Source organism: Melopsittacus undulatus, chromosome 5, assembly GCF_012275295.1.
Source record: "Melopsittacus undulatus isolate bMelUnd1 chromosome 5, bMelUnd1.mat.Z, whole genome shotgun sequence".
NCBI classification, from domain to species: domain Eukaryota; kingdom Metazoa; phylum Chordata; class Aves; order Psittaciformes; family Psittaculidae; genus Melopsittacus; species Melopsittacus undulatus.
The window spans coordinates 15,414,359-15,435,895 of record NC_047531.1 but is presented as its reverse complement, the minus strand read 5'-3'; the positions used below and the strand labels follow the sequence as shown (position 1 = coordinate 15,435,895).

Here is a 21,537-nt window from a genome sequence, read left to right as displayed (position 1 = left end):
CTGTTTTTAAACAGAGAATTTTTTTACTGACATTACACATGCACGGTTGCAGTCAATGTGCATTAAGTCAGAGGATATAATTTAAAAGCAGTGGGTTTTGCTTCTTTTTCCCCACATTCAAATTTTCTTATCTCTCATCAGCTCCTTATGTATGCTTAAAAAAGTAACTAAAAGTTACAATATTAATGATATGTTTGCTTATTTATTATGTTCAATGAATTTTAATTCGGAGCCATATGACGATCCAAAGGGAGATGACCAAACTAGGAGAGTAATGCAAGAAGACTAGTTTAAAGGATACCATGAATACCTTTTCATGCTCAATTTTCATGCTAAATTTTTGCATTTTGCATGTCTTTAAGCAAAGTGGTTCTTCTAATACTGTGCACTAATGAAATAAACACTAAGTAATTAAACCTAAAAGTATACTTACTTTTCCCAAATTTTATCAAATGATTACACTTCTGCGTCGTGTTCATGCTAAATAAACAAGGCCTACCTTAACAACTCAACACTACATACAGCATGATATTTATACAACAGGGTTGGTACACACTGAGCTTAACCCTTTGATTCCAGGAGTCACGGTTTCCTGACATGCCATCCTCATACAGAATGCGTTAATACTGGTGTTAAAACAACAGATCTCTTAGCAAGAAGGAGAAAATGACTAACCAATTCATTTTAGATACATTAACTTATGGGATTGAAGATAATTATTTATTTTAATCAAGATAAAAGTTCAAATTCTGCCTTAGTGAAAATAAACTACTTTAGAGACGTTACAGGGAATGGAAATAACTAGGCTTTTACAAGCTCTTAGAGCAAACAAATAAAATTACAACTAGTGGTCCAAATCACTGCTGTGCAGCCAATGATGACCTGTATCATGGACAGATTAGTCTAACCACTGAGATTTGCCTACCTGGAAGGGAAATAATTGCAAGGCTGTACACAAACACCCACCAATGGAAGCAAATTGACAGCATTTACCTTTGGGTTATGCTTGTGCTCTGTACAGTTCTTGAAGAACTGAAAGTCTCCCACATGATTTTTAGTGTAACAAGAACAATAAAGCTGCTAGTTTTAACACTCAGGGTAGATGACACCAGGTATTTCTGTGGCCGGAAGGACAATGACTTTCTGCCACAGCAGAATGATCTACAGGTTCTAAGAGCCAAAGTGACATTTTCCCTGTTATGCCTACTACAAAAATGTGGTGATAGGGAGTGAAATCCATGAAGCAATCAGCTCACTTCACCATGGATCATCAGAATCTTAGCTTCTCCAGAAAAGAAAAATATCCTTAAATAAAAAACAGTACTACAGAAATCTTGACCTTACTATTGCAATATGTTTTCCAGGATGCACAGTAAGAAAGTAAATATTATCTCATCAGATGCAGGTTAACATTACCCTCAACTCTCTTCACAAACCCTCCTTAGCTGTTCTGCAATGTGTCATTAATCAATGTATGTACTGATTGGATCCATTCAATTGGTGCATCAGTGTAATGAATGGCATATATAAACATGCTTCAAATACATTTATTAGGATATCTATACATGAAAGTAAAATCACTACTACAATTGGTACTCAAGCTTGTCAGATGGGATGTTCTCCTTCTGTTTTGCATAAGACATGCTAATGGTTATGTGATCTGCAGTCTGAAACCCAGAAAAATGTAAATCAGAAAGTAATAGTACATCAAGATAACTGTCTATCCACAACTGTAATTTCAGCAGGTATTCCATTAACTCACAGTCTAAATACAAACCTCTTCTCCCCGAAAATACAGGGTAACTACTAGATGATGGCATTAAAAACTGAAACAAAAACATGAGTCATTACAACATTCCTCTTTTGCAATAGATTACATAGCTACAGGTAAATTTAAAAGCTTTCTTTTTTGTTTTGGGTTGTTTTTTTTTTTTTTGTGCGAAGGATACAGAAGACACCCAAATTCTTCTGTGGAAATCCCAGCGGTTCTCTAAAACCATCCCCTCTATAAAGCACGGTAGAACATAACAACTTACCCAACACCCTTTTTTTGTAAAGTTGAGGACACAAATTTGAAGGTTTCTTCAATAAGCTTTCAACTTGCTGATTAGCTAGTTGGTGGTGTAAGTCACTAAAATACTCGATGCATTATGGAATAACAGAGAGAACATATATAAAACCAGCATATGCTACTTTCCCCCAAATACCCATCAAACCCAAAAGATGGCCACTAAAGTTAACACTGTTTTTTTCTTCTTTGGCACACGGAACAATAGAACAGTTTTCATCAAAATATAGAGCACATGAGAGATGCAATGGCAAGGCTTACCTAACACCCTCATTTGCCTGCAGATGTGTGAGCTAGCTTTAAAAGTTTATTAGGTTTTTACTAGATTTATAAGTCAGTTCTAAAATATCTCCAGTTGCCAGATTACTAAATTGCTCTGATATTAGAGGAAATTAGAAATATACTACTATTAAAGAATTTTAAAATATTGTGAGAAGTCTGTTTCCTTAAGCACAAACACAAGCACAAGTATTTTTGTCTTATAAACCTCAAATTGCTTATGCATATTTAGCAATTCCTACTGCTAGGAGATTTTGGCTAAAGCTACCATTAAATTTGGCATAATAAAATAATAACAACGTACAATTTTATGGCCCATATTATAGTATTTGGTCAAACAGGCATCACAATGCTCAAAATGTGAATTTCCACTACATAATGAACAATGAACAGCTCTGTAGTAACACTAAAAGGCAGAAATAGAAAAGCTCCAAGGACTCATTTATAAAAGCTTTATACATCTTTTTCACTAAAGAAGAAAATTAAAATGGAGTTTGTGCTCATACCTGAGTTTACATGGTATTAGATACAAAAACCGAAGTCTGAGAGCAAATTCCATTTTCCTCTCATTTAAAAATGAACCAAATGAAGTGTCCAAAGCTAATAAGAGGCACTATGTACATACTGATCACGGAAGGAAAAGTTGGAAACATGAGAAATAATCTTTGCTTTAGGGAGCATGTAACAATTCTTATAAGAAAATTATTTGCTTTATTTTCTTCTTCCTGCCTCGCAAGTGTGACTCATGAGGCATTGACTCTTCCTGGCAAACACATAATACAGGATGTTTCTACAATACACCATCCCATGGCATTTAAAAGGCCTCAGGCCAGGGTTGGTGCTTTAGGAGTAGGAAAGCACAGGCCTGCCTCTCCCCATTCCATCATCCTCTTGGTTGTGTGTATGACTGACTCCAAACACATTTTTTTCTCCTTTCATTGATGCCTACCACAAATAGTGCACCCCCACACCTCTTCAGCCTTGAAAATAATGTTTATGAATGGGTGGAGAATGTAAACAGAGAAGACAGTAGCTCCTGAACTGCTCCAGTTTACAAGATGGAGGACTAAAGTAAGCTAAATTCACTGGGAAACACAGTGGGAAAATACCACTATTTTTGCCTGTTTCCTATACTTTATGTCTGGTGTTTGCCTGTTTAGAGACAGTACACAGGGCTAGATGGACCTTATACATGTTCTTTTTCAGAATGAGAAGCTGGCAGAAAAAACAACTTTCACAGTATTCATTAAATCAATCACCTCCATGATTCAACTCTTCAAGATCACCAACTCCACTTCTAAAAACCTAAAAAACTGCAAAGTTAATAAGCTGCTGCCTTTATGACTACTCTTCCTGAGTATGTTCAGCCTAAAAGATATTGAAGACAAAACAAAGTCAACGGCAGAGAGTGGAAAGTTGAGATGGCCCCAGGAGTCCTACGCCTCTGCACTGGACTACAACTACAGCATGGCAAGATGCCAACTTGACATATTTTCTTTAGTGATTTTCTTAAGTTCTTGTTTATTTCTGAGCAAATAAATGCAATTTTAAAAGCATATTTGAAGAGAGCTGACGTGGAATGTGGAACTATGTGTTGTGTCCAACATCGCTCCAAAAAGTTTCACAAAGAAAAGGAGACACTGCGAATTACATAAAAAAAAACTGCTCAGGTGATCAAATTTCACAACACTTCACTGATGGAGAAAAAGATAAATTCTGGTGCCTGGGGTCCTCCATTATGCACGACAAGAGATAAAAACACCCTATTACTTCAGAAAGCGGGGAAGTCCCAAGAGGATAAAGGCTCACCCAGAAAAATAGATGTAAGGAAAAGAATGGTAGGAGCTATAAATTTTTATTTCCTGAACAAAATAAAATTGTCTCTTATGCATATCTTTTGTCTGCAACAGACTGTAATTCAGCAGTTTAACACTCATATTTGGTCTACATACAATGAGAGACCCAGTTTTGTCAGCAGAATCCAATTTCATATGGAACTCTGAATTAGCAATAAATAAACTAAAACCTCAAAAAATACTCATATTTTTGTTCAAGAATAAAATGCTGTATATATTTTACTAACAATGCATTTTAAATAATTACTCAGTAACAGAACTTCTTTTCACCCAAACACAACCTGAAGCCAAACAGCATCCCAGTGTATAACTCTTATGACATATGTTTTTCTGAAATGGCAGAGACAGCTCTTCCATAATTTCATGCAGTTTTGTTGGTAGTTTCTGAAAACATCTCTGTGTCACTTACACACAATCTTAACAAGTTTTGAACTGTTTTTTTTTTAATTTCTTCGTCTTAACACAGCCATTTTTTACAATTTAATCCATGTACATATAAAAAACATGTACTAATTTTGCAAAATGTCTATAAAAATATTTTATAGCATAACTGAACTCAGATCTTTCAAGCACCTATAGTCACAAAAGGCTTTTTTAACCTCCAGTGAATCTTCTCTGTGAATTAAGTCACCATCATGCAAGCCTGTATGTGAATATGTACATACACAGCAGGCATTGGAACACAGGCATCCACACGCATCTCCCATGTGTGAGCAAGCTCTTTCCTGAGAGTAAGGCCCCAAAAGCAAGGACACTTTACTAACCTGCAGTGGTCTCTGTTTATCACTGCCCTTAGGAGATTTCAGTCCACTTGTCTGTTGCTGTAAAAGCAGCTGCCTTGCTGCCTGGAGTGCCTAGAAGGTAAAAAAATAAATAATTTCTATGAGTTCATAGAAAGAGATGAGTTATTCCTTGGTAATGTTAGGTAAAAGTCCAATTGAACAAATACAGTCTCTTCCTGTTTGATTTATCTTTGCTAGATTTCAGGCTCCAGATTGTTTTTTACTTAAAACAACAACAACAAAAAAAATCATCTGAAAGTACCTATACAGGACTTCGCTTGAATTTATGGATGTACATGAAATCCTGCAGGAAATAAAGTTAATTTGTTTGAAGTGCTTGAAGAGGAAAAATCATAAACTGCATCAATAGCCTCATTTCCACAAGGAACTTGTCTTTGAGTGTTCAACTAAAATGCCCACTCCCTTGCAAATTATCATTCAATTTGCATTTTCATATTACAATTTTGAAGCAAAAGCAAGTAGACTTCAAGTGTTACCAGAAGCTGTAATTAAATTTGACAAATCAACATCAGATTATCTTGAAAGTGAATTAATAAGGATATTCATTGAAGATTAAAACCACTTTTTGTACTTACAATTCAAGGAGAAACCTCTCCTTTGACAAAATAAAAAAAAATAAAAAATAAAGAGAAGTGCAGTTTTAATGCCAAATAAAAATGAGTGGTTTTCATTTGCATTCTTAGGGAAATCAGAGAACAAAGAAATTACTACTCAACCAACCAGATCGGGCTCAGGGATGACAGCACCCCAATCAAAATAGAAAATGTTTCCATTTATTTTACGTTTTCATTCCAACTCAGCAAAATCCAGTTAAACATATGAAATGTAAACAAACATTCCACTTACCCCAAGAAGGCTAATCTGAATTATTTTTTTTCTTATAGAATTTCTTTTTAAATGCCAAGTGTTAGACAGTATTTATTAAGACATGAACAAACCCTGATCCAAAGCATTCCCACTGAAACTACCTGGAAAGCCCTTTTTTTAATCTTTTTCTTTTTCCTTAAAAAAAACAGTTCAGTAAACAGCAGTTACAGCTTTAAAATACATCACACTATTATCTACGTTATTAAAACATACTGTAGATGGAATATACTGCACTAAATGCCATTTGATCAATGTTCCCTAAAATAATAAAGATTCACAACTGATAAAGAAAGGTACAATTTTGATTAGACTCAAATGAGCTGGTTTTTAAGATAGTTTCTAGTATCCATGACAACAGTTGCTTTGACAAGATGTGCATATGGCATTACACTGCCAGCTGGTGTGAACAATGTTTGAACTACTGCATTGAGATGCTGAGCAAACAGAAAAAGTTGCCACGTCTTAACCCTCAGGGAAGGCAGTCATCCCCTGATCAATTATGAAAAGACAGAGAGAGGGCTGCTACAGTCTGGCTCCAAGCAAGTTTTCTGAGGAGGCAGGCAGACATAGAAAACCAAAGTAAACAAACTGAATGCACTAGCATCATCTCCTAACAACATTGATTTGTCTCCCCGTAGAAGGCTCTGGTACAAAGTTTGCAGAGGAGACTTTTAACATTTGGAGACATTCCCACAACAATCCCCGTATTGTTTCATCAAATTCTCAAGTAATTACAGGTCAGCTTTACAAAGTCTACACATTCCTCTGAACCTAAGCAACGAGACGCACAGAACTAGCTTCTCTCTGCCAAAAGTAAATAAAAGTTAACATATTTCAAAGTGCACTTGAAATATTTTGTTACCAAGGAACCACTGGATGCCCTGTTTCCTATGTGAATAGCGTAATCTCTTCTGCACTCACAATCCCTGGGCAGATCCTAAAACAATCCTGCTCTGTCTGAGATCAAAGATAAACATATCTGTTGAGTTCAGGGGCACCAAGATTTGGTTCCAACATCTTGCAGTGGTTTAACCACAAAACATGGATTAAATGCATGAACAGAAGATCTATGGCAAATTTATAATCCTTCCCAATCTTTAGAGCTCTCCAAAAAGGGAACTTGAAAGGAAGTGAGGGAATGACTGCACTTCTGAATTCATGGTGGACTGTACAGGAAAACGAACTGCACCACCAAGGGTGATACTGCTACAAGAACCAGAAAAGAGATCTGGAGTTATGGAAAACAGGAAAAACCACAAAGATTATTATTTTTCAGTTGTGGCAGTTTCAGAAAATTTATTACACAGCCTTTATCTGGAAAAGAAATCGTAACGGTGTAATGCTGATGTATACTTGCAAGTAACTGGAATACTCGGCAAGTTGTTTCAGAGTCCTAATCCTCCTTAGCAGCAAAGTCATTACACATCAATGCAATAAAACAAGCAAGTATGCATCTGGTAAAGCTCCACATTTACAGTACTTGAAAATTAGAGAATTATGGCCTGCTGCAGCTTAGATTGAGGCTCAAAAGTATAATTTCAAATTGTGGCTAGCATACTCCAGTGGAATCAGCCTCAGAAAGCATGACTTCCTACCGCTAACTACAGAAAGAGTCACACTTTATGAAAAAGCAAGGCAGCACAACAGGGTATGTTTGCATAAAAGACTCTTCTACTTAAACTATTTTGATTCATATGTGCTGGTTGGGATATCTTTAAAGGAGTAAAGGCTTATCTTGTAATACAGAATGTCTTATAAATGATGACTACCTGAATACTTCAGTGATCTTATTGTGGCAGTTTAGATTATTGTAAACACAGGAGATAGAAGAAGAACAGAAAACAATTTCAAGAGATCAAAGATGATTTAAAACTCATAAGGAGAAATCACCGTCAGCCTTTGTTCTTATAGCAGTTGTCATATGGTACTTTTTCGTCCCAGTGTGCTGCTTAACCTGAGATTTTGCTACTCAAGTAAACAACCTCCCAGAAACACACTGTTAATTTCAAAGGCTTATTACTGACAGTATTCATAGTGAAGATTATGATACTATAAAACATTTAGTTTTACCAGTTCATTTGCTGCTTTGCAAAACAAATTGACAACTTGAAAGTGCCTTTCAAAATTCCTGGTTTAACATCAACACTTCAAGTAAACACCTGTCCCACATATCATTTACAAATTTCAGTGCACTAATTTGATAATAACGTATGGTCTAAAAACAGTTCAAAGACAAACTAACAGACGTTTATAAATCTGGCAGATAAAAATGATGTTGAGTCCTACCTCAAGTTAGCAGCAAGAAGAGAGTCTAAAGCAGTCAAACTCCTATCTAGTTTCCAGTAACATTTGTTTCAAATTTACTAGGCACTTTTCCTTAATTAAGTGATCTAAATTAGTAAAACTATACAAAAAAGTCGATGTAGACAAAAGCAATAAAAAGCACTGAGGATTAGAAATTATTTTAATAATGCAAATGAAAATCATTATAACGCTTTAAGTAATGGCTGTATATGCAGGAAATTTGGGCATATGGTTTCCAGAACTCACTGCGTCTTCTAGTAAAATATTTATTGGGAACACTACTTCTTAATATTTACTGTGCTGCCTTGGCACAGCTAAAACATAAGCAGAACAAAAATGAAATTAATTGCATATAACTCACCCTATTAAAGTTGATAAATTATGGCAGATTTTGCAATTTGTTGGCGATACTCATGTGAGATACAACTTGCTTTAATTTTGTATTGCAGCCCCTTGTATTTAATTTAAACATGTCTTAAAATAATTTTTAAAGTTTTGTCTTTTCAATTAAAGTGAAAGCTGTCACTAAAAGATGGTAAACTTATTACTTTGCTTTTAAAGAAGTAAATACATGTATATTTTTAGGAAACAGATGTCACTCATATCTTTCCTTTAAAAACAGGAATGTTTAACCTATCAGCCTGTTGCATTTGAGACGTTAAAATGAAAAATGACATCTACACCCATTAATATTGTCAATGTATAAACAGCACAGCGTGACACATTCTTGAGAGCTGAAGGCTACAAAATCTCTCTGAAACATAAATAACAAAGCACTCAGAAGCATATTTGATGTTGATATTCATCTCTGAGAAAAACACTGCTGCCTGGGCTTCTTATGAAAATAGATGCAGCCCAAATGGATCTCCTGTAATTGGTTTCAGATAGCGAGGTCAAAAGAAATGTGATACAAGAAACTATTATGTGGAACAGGCGAAACAAGAATGTTTATACAGGCACTCCCTATTTATACTGACAAGAGGTGTATACTTTGCAGATAACCAGAACCAAAAATCTTGCCAGAAGTCAACCAGATTCTTTCCTTTTTCTAACTCCAAAGTGCTATTTTAATTTTTTTTACATGACTGCATACTTTAACATTCCTGCTGAACGCAGAATGAGTTTCTGAACATAAAACAAGTTTCCAAATGGCTGAATATGTCAAACGGGAGTCATCTCACTGGCAGCACTATGCAACCAAAACATATCAACATGCTAAGCTGGATTTAAGCAGCCAAAGACTGCTCTGCACTGGTTTAATACTGGTTAATTATAAAGAAGACTTCAGGAGACCCTCTGCGCCTTTACACCCTGACATGTGCCCATTCTCCAGCTGGCTATGAACAAGAAACCCAGAGTTACCCATAGTTGTACAAGATGGTGACTTCAGACAACACTGTTCTATGCTTCCTAACAGCACTCAGATGATGCGACTAAACCTTTGTCTCTTACTGACTGTGTTTTCCCAGAAAGTTCTCTAATGAATATCACAGCACAGCAGTTTATAAACTTTCCAAATGGAGTCTTGAAGCATTTAGCACTATTCAAGGAATCTTGAATTTAAGATGATCCAGCTCCTTTCCAACAGCAGTCTCTCCAGGAGACCTGACAGGAAAAGCAAACTCCCATTTTTCTTAGTGAACAACACTCCTTTTCTCTAAGTTACACAAAGAAGATAAAACCTGAAGCCAAGGAAATCCTGTACATAACCAAAATCCAAGCCACATAACCAGACTGATTTCACCTAGGAGCAGCAGACTTAACAATTATTACAGTGTTTTTCTATAGAACAGAAAATATAGCACCAGACAGCTAATGCTATTGGAACCCACCTCAAGGAACATATTATCTAAGGAATCTAGATGGCCACTAAGAAAGATTTCACTCAGCCCAAGTATGCAAATCCAAGTATGCAAACATTCAAACAAAAAAGATTTGTGTCTTCTGCATCTGGACCAGCAACTCCAGGCAGCCCAGATGTTCAATGTGCAGAATTTCAGCAGCTAAACTGCAGGGTGCCCTGATGCCCTGCCTAATAGCAGAACACAAACCAACAATAGTACAAAATATATGAAATTAAATTATGCTCAAGATGAAGAGGCAATAGCCTTGGATGTTGTGTTACCATCCCAAGTTCTCCTACCACCAGGCTTCTAGATAGGACAGAAACTCGTGGTGGCCACTGCATGCTGTATGGAGACCAACCCTGCCTGGCTCCTGGATTCCCAGGCCGCTCAAGTATTCCAAGGCTGGGGAAAACTTGTGTTTGTCCAGAACAACACCTTGTGCCTGCGGAATTTCAAGATAAAAAGGCAGAGAACTTTGAGGGTTAGGCGGCAAATGATCCTACTCATATTAGAATCACAGAATAGTTAGGGCTGAAAGGACCTTAAGATCATCTAGGTCCAACCCCCTTGCCATGGACAGGGATACCTCACACTAAACCATATCACCCAAGGCTCTGTCCAACCTGGCCTTGAACACTGCCAGGGATGGAGCATTCGCAACTTCCCTGGGCAACTCATTCCAGTGCCTCACCACCCTCACAGTAAAGAATTTCTTCCTTATATCCAGTCTAAACTTCCCCTGTTTAAGTTTTAACCCATTACCCCTTGTCCTATCACTACAGCCCCTGATGAAGAGTCCATCCTCAGCATCTCTATAGGCCCCCTTAGATACTGGAAGGCTGCTATGAGGTCTCCATGCAGCCTTCTCTTCTCCAGGCTGAACAGACCCAACTTTCTCAGCCTGTCTTCATATGGGAGGTGCTCCAGTCCCCTGATCATCCTCGTGGCCTCCTCTGGACTTGTTCCAACAGTTCCATGTCCTTTTTATGTTGAGGACACCAGAACTGCACACAATACTCCAGGTGAGGTCTCACAAGAGCAGAGTAGAGGGGCAGGATCACCTCCTTCGACCTGCTGGTCACACTCTTCCTGATGCAGCCCAGGATACAGTTGGCTTTCTGGGCTGTGAGTGCACACTGAAGCTGGCTCATGTTCATTTTCTCATTGACCAACACCCCCAAGTCCCTCTCCACAGGGCTGCTCTGAATTTCGTCTCTGCCCAACCTGTAGATGTGCCTGGGATTGCTCCTACCCAGGCATAGGACCTTGCACTTGGCATGGTTAAACTCCATAAGGTTGGCATCAGCCCACCTTACAAGTGTGTCAAGGTCCCTCTGGATATTCCTCATACACTTCATTTTAGAAACAGAAGTATTTCCTGGACCTGGCCCTCATTTTCATGGACTAAAAGCACTTTGTCAGTTTTGTTTGGTTTCTTGGGTATTTTTGGGGAGTGTTTGCTTTCTCAGGCTGATTCTGCCAGTTTCAGCATACCAAGGCTCTGAATTTGATTGTAATATAAACAACACTAGAAGAAGAGATCCTCAATCTACCTGAGCTTCTGTTCTGCCCTGATGTTATCGAGGATTAATTTGCAACTGAAGAGAAAAAGTAACAGTAATAAACTGATGAATGCAACATGAAGTCTCATAATACTGTTTAATAAAAGGAAATTAATCACGTAATTGTCATAAACCTATTTTCAAACAGTAATCTATCAGAGAGAAATTATGCATCTGTAGTTATTGACCTTTCATTTTACCATGACTGATTCGTAATTAGACTAGTTTTGTGAAAAATAATAGTTAATTACCAGATTTTTTCACTCTAATTATTTTGGCAATTTTTTTTTGTTTAGTGTCTTACTTTTTCCCCATTTGAAAGATGCTAAATACAAGGCCCTAATAACTTTTCAGCTAACATATTCATTTTATTAAGCAAATTTAGCTTCTCTGCATATAACTCGATTTAATGGATAATAAACACTGTTTCAAAAACAACTCTTTCATTTTTCCTGTCCATTATTTTGGCTGATCAAGAACTAGAAACAAAACACCCATAACAATGACTTGTTTGCAATTGCCGGTGGCATTTGCAGGGCTCTTAACCTGCAGACATGAGTCTGCACTGGTCATTAGGGCTACACATCAGATCACGTGTGACATAGTCTATGACAGCAAACCCAAATGCTGTCTCCAAAGCTCGGACCACCTGAGGAATCCAAATGTCAAGGGTTAGGAGAAATGGGGCCCACAGCACCAGAGCTGTGCTCCAGCTGGACAAGCTCCTTTCTTTCATCCCACATGCCTGAACTTAACTTTCCTTTGGTAAACACAGCAGCAGGCGATCTACCATACTTCATTCCTACTACTTACATTACGCAGCAACTAACTGAATTAATGAAATGAAAATAAACCCAGCATACACATCAAATACCAGCACCACAAGCTCACAAGTGTCCTGCCATTGCTATTTTCTTCCATGTGGCATTGTTTTTAGAAAACTGGGACATGTAATAGCTAAATGCAAGAGCTGAACTCTCAGCTTTACAGGAAGGCTGTGGCAATGGTGGCATGTACATTTACCACATGAAAACTGGCGTGAACTTTTTTGCATGATAATCAGACAGCAGATACATAAAAGCCATTAAAATGTGCAGGAAAAGAACAATCAATACAGCTACCCCATGTGTGAATCCAGAAATAAAAAAGATTCTTAAAATTATTATATGTTTATATAATGTTATGTATATATGGTACAAATGCACATGTATCCTTAATTTTAAAGGAATTGGTTAAAAAAAGACATTATTTCAAGTCTGTCCATTGCAGACATTCACTTATTGGCTGTGAAGCCTACTTTCAATTACAGCAGTCTGAAACAAAGTAGTGTTGGCTTAGGTGGAATAATAGCTGGTTTGATGATTTATAAATAGGAAAGGAACTGATGCAAATGAAAGCAAGAGTGGTCCCATTTGTACTGAAATCAAAATGCAGAGCAAATGTGGGAGGAGAAAGAAACACAGTATCTAGGGAAGCATTATAATGGTAGGTTGTTAGAAGGCAGCAGTTTTAACTGATAGAAATCTGAAAGGGAAATTTATAAATTAAAGACAATGAAATCAGCATGGAGATTATTAAGCCAATGATTAACAAAAACCATCATCGAGACATAAACTAAACCAGAAGGTGAGGCAGATATAAAACAAAAGGAAACACGCACTCAAAACATTTTGTTTTAGCCAACAGCAAGATTCCTAAAATAGAACCTAAAAATTTGTGAGGACAGATGTGAGGACTGATTAGTTTTAAGTAATACAGAGAGGTAAAGTAACATGTGAAGAACAAATGCCAAAACAGTATTGACCCTAGAACAGCCTTGGCCATTTAGAAGGCAAAAAATAAATACCTCTATCTTTAACACTTATTTCCAATGAAGTAGCATTCTGCACAGTGACTGGTAAAGGAGCACTGACACAAGCACCATAAGCACAGATTCCTCATCCCAATAACCTGCAAGCTAGAAACTAAAGCTATCTGTCAGAGTATGGACCTACATGGTGCCAAAATAATTACAAATAAAGTTACAGTAATTATACAAATCAAACCCTCTCAGCCTATCAAAATGTGAAGAATTACATATTTATTGAACAGCTAGTGATTGAAAGAGTTCCACTTAGTTGAACAGTAACTAATGTGACTAGTTATTGTTCCATACCAAGACTGTGGAAGTGAGACTGAAACTAGTAAAGGAAATATCAAGGTGGTCATATCAGGCTTCTGCTATATGGGAGGAAGGCACAACAGCCATTACTGAAATATCCAGCTGATAATCAGTGGAGAAGAACAAAGTTAATGGCTTAGTTTCACACTGGATATTATAAAGTTTCCCTTAAAATATTTTAATAGACCTCATTATTGTCATCCAGTTCTTAGAAGGACGTAACTTAAAGAAATCTTTAATATATATAACTATGATGACGTATTAAAAGTCATAAATCAATACTGTCATGTTATGATAAAAGCAAACTGGGACATATAAATGGAAGTGTCATATATATAAACCTGCTACTTTTTCCACTTTATGCAACTTTCTGAAGACTCAGAAGGTGAATTGTGCCCAGCTTGGGGCACAGTATTCCGAAGAGGTGGACCATGTCATTTCTGACCAGAGAAGAGCAGTAATAATAATGATGATGAGAAAATCCAACCTATGGGATAGCAGAAGACTGACCACAGAAACAGAAAGTTAAAAAAATACAACCCTCTAAAGCAATAGCAGTCTTCATCAAGTTTCTGCACAGAACAAATTAATTGTATATCATGGGCAGGATAAGCAAGAATGGTCTTAAACTGAATCCAGGGAGATTTCATTCAATTTAAGAAAAACTTTCCAATGGTAGGGATTGTGGAGGGGTACACCAAATTCTGTAGCAACTACAAAATCCTTGTCACTGGACCAGTTTCAGAAGCATCTCCAGGAGCAATTAAAAGCAGTTATTCTGCTCTGGGACAGAAAAGATCTTTAGAAACATCTTCCAGCCCTATTTTATTTGATTGTGTGGTTCCTATGAAATCATGCCAAGTTTGGATTACTGTCATGTCTAACACCTTGCTACATTTCAAATAACACCACGTTCTCATAAACTGAGTATCATGAATCTTCAGCATGGTTTGTTTCCATGGTGAGCTAACAGTAGAGGATCAGCAAGAGCTGCGCACACAGGCTCACACTTTGGAATTTTCCGACCTTATGTGACCACATTTGTGTTTATAAGACTATCCTTGAGATTTTGGACTGAACAGAGAAATGGTTTATACAGAACAGGACATGGCTTAAAATTAAGCACTCTGTGCCCTAATTGCAGCCAGAGCCATCTGGGCAGGATTCCTGTGTCCTCACAATCAAGTATGGGCACAACAGTAGCAGAAAATAAGATTTTCTTGATATTACAATTCTTACTATAAAAAATAGAGGCTGAAATGGAGAGCTAGGAAGGGGAGAGAAAAACAAGGCAAGAATGAGAGTTTGAAGCATAGCTTCCTCAATTTAAGTCATACATCTCCACACACACAAAAAAACCAAGCCATAATACATTGACTACTGAAATTCAGAGTGAGTTTAAATCTTAATCTGCAGTAAAAAAAAACTTAAAGTATCTTTGATAACCTGATTTCAATCATGTTTTTTAATAAATTTGATCAAAAGTCACTACACAGTCTAAGATACTTAAAAAAATCAGTCATTATTGCTAAAGCTGAAGCAATTCAACTGAAATCCTATGGAATCAAACTCTTTTTTTTTCTTATGATATTTTTGTAATGCTTTTAACAACTTCAGCTGGCATCAAGAACTCCAGGTACATATTCAATACAAGAATAACTAGGGGAATAAACTAGAAACATGAATGTAAATTGGCAATACAGTAATAGCCATTTCATTTGCATTTTTTTGAGGTTTTTGATAAATCTTTTGGAGAAAGAAGTGCAGACCAGTCCGGAGTTAAAAAAAACCCAAATAGTAAAAATGCTGATATGAGATCATGAAGTAAATGATGCAAATAAACAGCCCAATTTCTAGACACTTGACTTAGTGGTGCCATTCGACAACATTTATGAGTGGGCTCTTAACACAGTATCTGAACTTCTTTGTGACTTCTATCTGAAGCATTAAAATCTGCTACTAAGAGTGGACTGTGACCTCTGGAGGAACCTCTGTACCATGATCACAAATATAATTAATATCTATGTGTGCGCAAAGTAACGCATTCATTCCCATGCATAAAACTGGGTACATTTTTGCCTTCCTTATATTCCATGGAAAACCCAACAATAGTAGCACTGGCTATCTTTGCATCTCTGGAAGAGCTATCTTCATGTGCGGTTTACTATGGCCTGCCTGAGTTACTACAATTGCAGCTTTCCTCATGGGCTGCTTATATACTTATTAACAATTTTGGTGCATTTTGTGATGACCTAGCAGGCATGATTCAACATGCAGACCTCTGTCTCTGAAGAATCTTCAGGTTCTTGCTGTAGCTGGCAAATGGGTTGATGAGTTGTATATTTTGAAGGGGAGCCTCAACAGTCCATGTACACAGAGCTACTGAGAAAGAATTCCCTACTTTGGAGACTTTTAAGAGTGAAGATTATAGCAAGAGCGAAATGACAAAGAGCTTTAATTTTAAGCTAAAATGCAAGTGAAGACAGGCAAGCAAATGTCCTCAGGCTCCTCATCCTACTTTCAGCCCTTGTGAGGAGATCTGGGAGGGAGTATATTCTTTATGATTAGAAACTTGCAGGGATGAAAAAGAAAAGACCCGAAGCTAGTAAAAATGTTTTGCAGAAGAGGAATAGAGAAACATTTTGCAATTCCCAGGGCGCTTAGGTGCTGGAGAAATGATAGAAACCGAACAAGAAATTCCCAAGTAGTATACATGAGCAGCACCAACAGGTTAGGCATTACAATTGAAAGGTAGATGTCCCAATCGCACTTCATTAAGCTTGCCCAGGAAAACCCAGTCTTTGTGATATTGCTCTGGCATCTGCAGCAAACTTCCTAAACAGCAAGCTAATCAAGGAGTTACAATAAAAGTATGCTCAGGGCATTATCAGCCTTAAAAGCATTTGTAAAAGCAGACACACCCACTTACGTGGGTGCCAAACATATGTAAAAATCAGTTAAAGTCTCTTCTGGCATAAGACTGTAAAGGTTTCCTCTGAACCATGAAGCCTATCTTACGTAATCACTATTACTAGCATGTACACTAAAAAAAAAACACTGGCAACCTAGGCACATGATCAAAATACACTGAAAGTGAAGTTCAGATAAAAAATTTACTCCTTTTGTGCTTTCAGCTAGTCTTACTTCACAAAAATCAAACCATAGAATCACAGAATAATAGAAGAGTTAGGGTTGGAAAGGACCTTAAGGTCATCCCTGCTAAGCGCAGAGACACCTCACACTAAACCATGTCACCCAAGGCTCTGTCCAACCTGGCCTTGAACACTGCCAGGGATGGAGCATTCACAGCTCCCCTGGGCAACCCAGTTCAGTGCCTCACCACCCTTACAGTAAAGAACTTCTTCCTTATATCCAGTCTAAACTGCCCCTGTTTAAGTTTTAACCCACTACCCCATAGCTTTTATTCTATCAGTCCTCTATCATGTCTTGTCATCAACTTAATATGGTCGAATCTCAGCTACTAGTCTTCTCTTCTAAAGACCTCCCCTTTTCACATCACACAGTTTAGATACCATGCCCTTGAAGTGGTTTCCAGATTCTTCTTTCTGTAATACCTCTTTTTTTTCTTGTAATATTTGAAATCTTATCAATCTGTAACGAAAACTCCACCTTTCTCTATCTATTAAAAATTCTGGATTCTGTCCAGAGACTGTTTTTTGTGAAGCATCAAGCCATCACCACTGCCCTTCCTTCCCTCCTTCCTTCCAGTGCTTACACCTTCATGATTTCCAAGGCACCTATGACAAAAGAGCAGATCAGGGGCTTATTTCCCTCACAGCACACTTTATACTTATTCATTAAAAACAAACATGCACGCCCACACCTGCATACTTACATATGTCAAAATGTGTTCTTTAGATGCTTCCTTCTTCCTTGCTCTGCCTGCACAACTTACATCTGCACAGGAGAGCAGACCCCAGCACAGGAAGGGCCAGATCTTCATCAGCCCTCACAGCACTGCTGCTCTACACATTGGGAGAAAAGTGATAAAAGAGCCCAATCTCACAATCTAAAAATGATTCTTAAATCAAAACTGGTATTTGTCCCTGCAGCAAACTTCTCATGCAGATTTTTTTTGCAGTATTTTTACAGATAATTTTGAAAATCGGCATTCTGAATTATTTAAATTAATACATAGAGGTACCATCACGGTGTGAGACTGCATTGGATCGACTGAAGAAACACTACACTTCTGCAGCCTTTTCACACACATCCCTTAATTCAAAATGCTACATCTTCTTCCCTGAAACTAGAATTATTTTAATAACCTGGATACTTACACCCATCCTCCCAATCTTTATCCTCTTTTTCAATTAAGACTTTCTTGCCATATCACTCTCTGGTAGTTTTCCACCATTACAGACTTCTCTCTCTGACCAATGACCTACAGAAATTTCAAACCCACTGCAGTCTTTCACCTACAGTTTACCAATAATTTAAACTTCCATATGGATTGCTAACTTTTCCAAGAGACATTGAATTTTGTCTTCCAGCTTAACTTCAGTATTCTGTTAACAACAGTTCCCTGTGTGTAGTCCTTGAGCGCTCCCATGCAGACATACGTGCAGAGATTGAGGGGAGCAAGGCTTTCCAAGGACATAGACTTTTCCAGGGTGAAGGCTTTCAAACTTTTGTTACTGTATAAGCTACATAGCAGAATCTTTTATGTCATACAACTGTACTTCATCTAGGTGAGAAGGGGCAGTATTTTTAGGATACCAAACTATTTACAGTGCCACATAAGAATTATAAACTGAGTTCTAAGTTAATCACCATTTTATGTGTTACTTTCAACACAGTGCGCATCTTACAAACATCAGTAGATAGATGCGGGACTACAAAAAACAATGAACAGATAAAGCCCATTTTGTTTACCTTAGGTGTGATGATCTGGTACTACTCTATATCTTTTAATATTGCCTTTTAATTTGCTTGACTAGGCAGAAGGCAGTGCATCTCATCTGTGAACACCCATCTCTGTTTTCTTCCTAGATCATCACTTCTTCATACAATAACTTGCAAGTATCAAACAACATATGGATCTATTCCTGTCTAGATATTTTGATACTAACATAGTGTTACAAATTTTACTTCAGTTATTTCAAATATTTTATTCCATCTATTAGGGATGAATTTTTTATTTTCTGGGACAAAATGTAGGTAACTTCAGCTCTGAGATCTGGGAAAAATATACGACAGACAGCATAGTATTACAGCATTTTTAGTTGAAAGGCCTTGCCTTTTACGAGAAAGCCTTCTGGATGACATCTATTAGTCTGCTGCAAATCCCAGGGCTCTTCTTGTGCCATAGGACAGTGGACTGAAGAATAAAAATGGAAGAGAAACCATTTCATGTCAGGACTTTGGGATGGCTTTGAAATACTTTCTAGAGAACAGTTTATAGCACAGGGCTTAGGTTGCTACCTGAAGGCAGAGCTGTGGCCAGCAGGTGAAACAATCTTTGATTTTAGATGAATGTCAGAGGTTCCTACCCTCTCTTCTGCAATCCCTGGCTTCATTAATATCACTAAGACAGGAATGCTACAAGCACTTCTGTGTTTATAGTTACAAAAAATATAGGGAGACCATTACTGAGAAGGGTATGATGACAGTATCATTTTTACCAGTTCTGTCAGGCTTCACCTACACTGATAAACTAGTGAGTGCCCAAGAATGTGATTTTCCATGCTGCTAAGGCATGAGTAGCATCCTTGGCACGCTTTTTGACCTGCGCTGACCCCCACTCTCCCAAACCATGCCCAAGTACAGCTCTGCAATCAGACTTTCCCAAGGACCAGTCTCACTAGGGAACTGGATGCAGCCCATCTAGTTTTGGGGGCTAAAATGCTTATTAGCTAAGGTGTGTCTCACCCTGTGTCAGCTGCCCCCTTTAGCATTGAGAAACTGAATGTTCAATGGTAGTGCAGATCCAATCTCTGTGCTCAAAACAGTTGAGCCATACGTTGTTTCAGAGCCTTTCTTAGCCAATGTAGCCAGGGTGTGATTTTGGGGTGGTTTGGGAGAGTTTCAAATAACCCTGATTTCATAGCTCAACAGGTTTGAAAACAAACTGTTGTCAGAAACAGCAGTAATAAACTTGGGGTGGAGGGGTGGGTGGTGAATGGTGGTGTTCCTTTCATTCTAAATTGTTGCAGCAGGAACCCCCAGCATTCCACAGCGTGTCTGATGACTTTTAAGTCCAGTTTTATATGGACACCTTATTCATCTGGGATGAGTTTTAATTCTAAAATAAAAGCCTTTATATATACATATATGTATATATAAAGAAGAAGCAAGGGGAAAAAAACAGATTTGACTGCAAAGTATCTGTTTCCAGAGTTCCCATCAATCAAATCTGCAAAAATAGCACTGTATTAATCATCTCTGGAAATTCTAATAAAGTTGATGATATTTTTCATCTTCCTGTTTAGGCACTTAAGACTGAGAATTCAGCTAGGTAATTTGCCAAAATCTGCAGAGAAAATACTTTCCAGAGCGCAGGTTAGTCACCACCACCAAGAGTGCTCCTGCTCTTCATGCTGGCACTGAATCCTCTGTGCTACAGCTAAAGGAGCATGCAGGCTCTTTAGCAAAGCTGGCTCAGGCTCTGGCAAGTAGATAATAGGGAACACTGCAAAGACTCTGGGGTATCATCAGTGGCTATGGCCATGTGTGATCTGCACAGAAACAAGTCAACAGAATAAAAAGGCTCAACTTCAAGCATATAGGATTTTTTAAATAAAATCCTATTTTCATTTTGAGGATATTGTGAAAATTAAAACAGCCAGGAATTTATTTTAAAATATTGTCATTTTTCTTTCTATTTTTCTGCTTCAATATTTGTAAAGATTCTGGCTAGAGGCTGTACCTTCACAAAGAGTAACTGATTCATTTCTCCATTGCCAAAAAGACACGGGGAAAAGGAGAATCACAGAAAGACTACAGGGACTAACACTGTAAATCACAGACAATTTTTTAGAAGAGATTTCTGAGTGCAAAGAGAATCACAATTGAATAGCACCAGAATAAAAACAATGGAAGAAATGCTGAAGAGAGATTAAGTTTCTTCCTGACTTGAAAGCATTTAAAAAGACTCATACAGTGATCAGAGTATAACAATCAGGCCAGCACAGTATCATTGTGAATACATATTCTAGTGACTAGAGATGATTACACTACTCGGGAAAATAAATTAATTTTACTTAAGCTGACTTCCTTAATCTTTAAGGCAAGTGTTTCTTTGACTAGTCTGACACAGTTAAAGCACTATAGATACTCCCTTTATTATAACAGGCATTGGCAGACTCCATAACTACAAAGTAAGCACTTTCACTGACCTAACAGGCCACATTCCTTGAAATTTGGACACATGGAATGCACTCAAGCTTTTACATCATCTTGTGAGACAAGATATATCACTATTTGCATTGTGGATTAATAGTACTCCGAAGCAGACATTTTGCGACAATGATAAAGTTAACCTCCCCTCCTCCCAAACCTAAGCACAAAGACTGCAGAAATTTTTACCTTTACCTATCAATGTAATTGTTGGAAGAAGCAATTTCTGACATTTTGCCAAGTGGAACCAACCTGAGCTTTCACTTCCCTGAATTTAAACTTTTTCAGGCAAAGTTTTCTTAACATTTCTGCATTTGTGAGAACTGCCTTTCCTGCAACTGAGAAGTAATCTCTACCGTAGATCATATTTTTTAAGAATGGCTAATATTATACCTCATATTGTTTCTAGCACAGCAGAATTCTGGTTTTGG

The 21,537-nt window shown here is 37.5% G+C and overlaps 1 protein-coding gene across 7 annotated transcripts in view; it reads right to left on the bottom strand.

Moving 5' to 3' along the window:
- The window catches only part of FOXP2 (forkhead box P2), a 410,714-nt gene that overhangs the window by 112,224 nt on the left and 276,953 nt on the right, over positions 1-21,537 (bottom strand). For 6 of the 7 annotated variants that reach the window (NM_001281546.1, XM_034062700.1, XM_034062703.1 and 3 more), the window contains 1 exon segment: positions 4,968-5,057. In NM_001281546.1, coding sequence (NP_001268475.1) covers positions 4,968-5,057 — 90 coding nt within the window. 7 annotated transcript variants of the gene reach the window in all.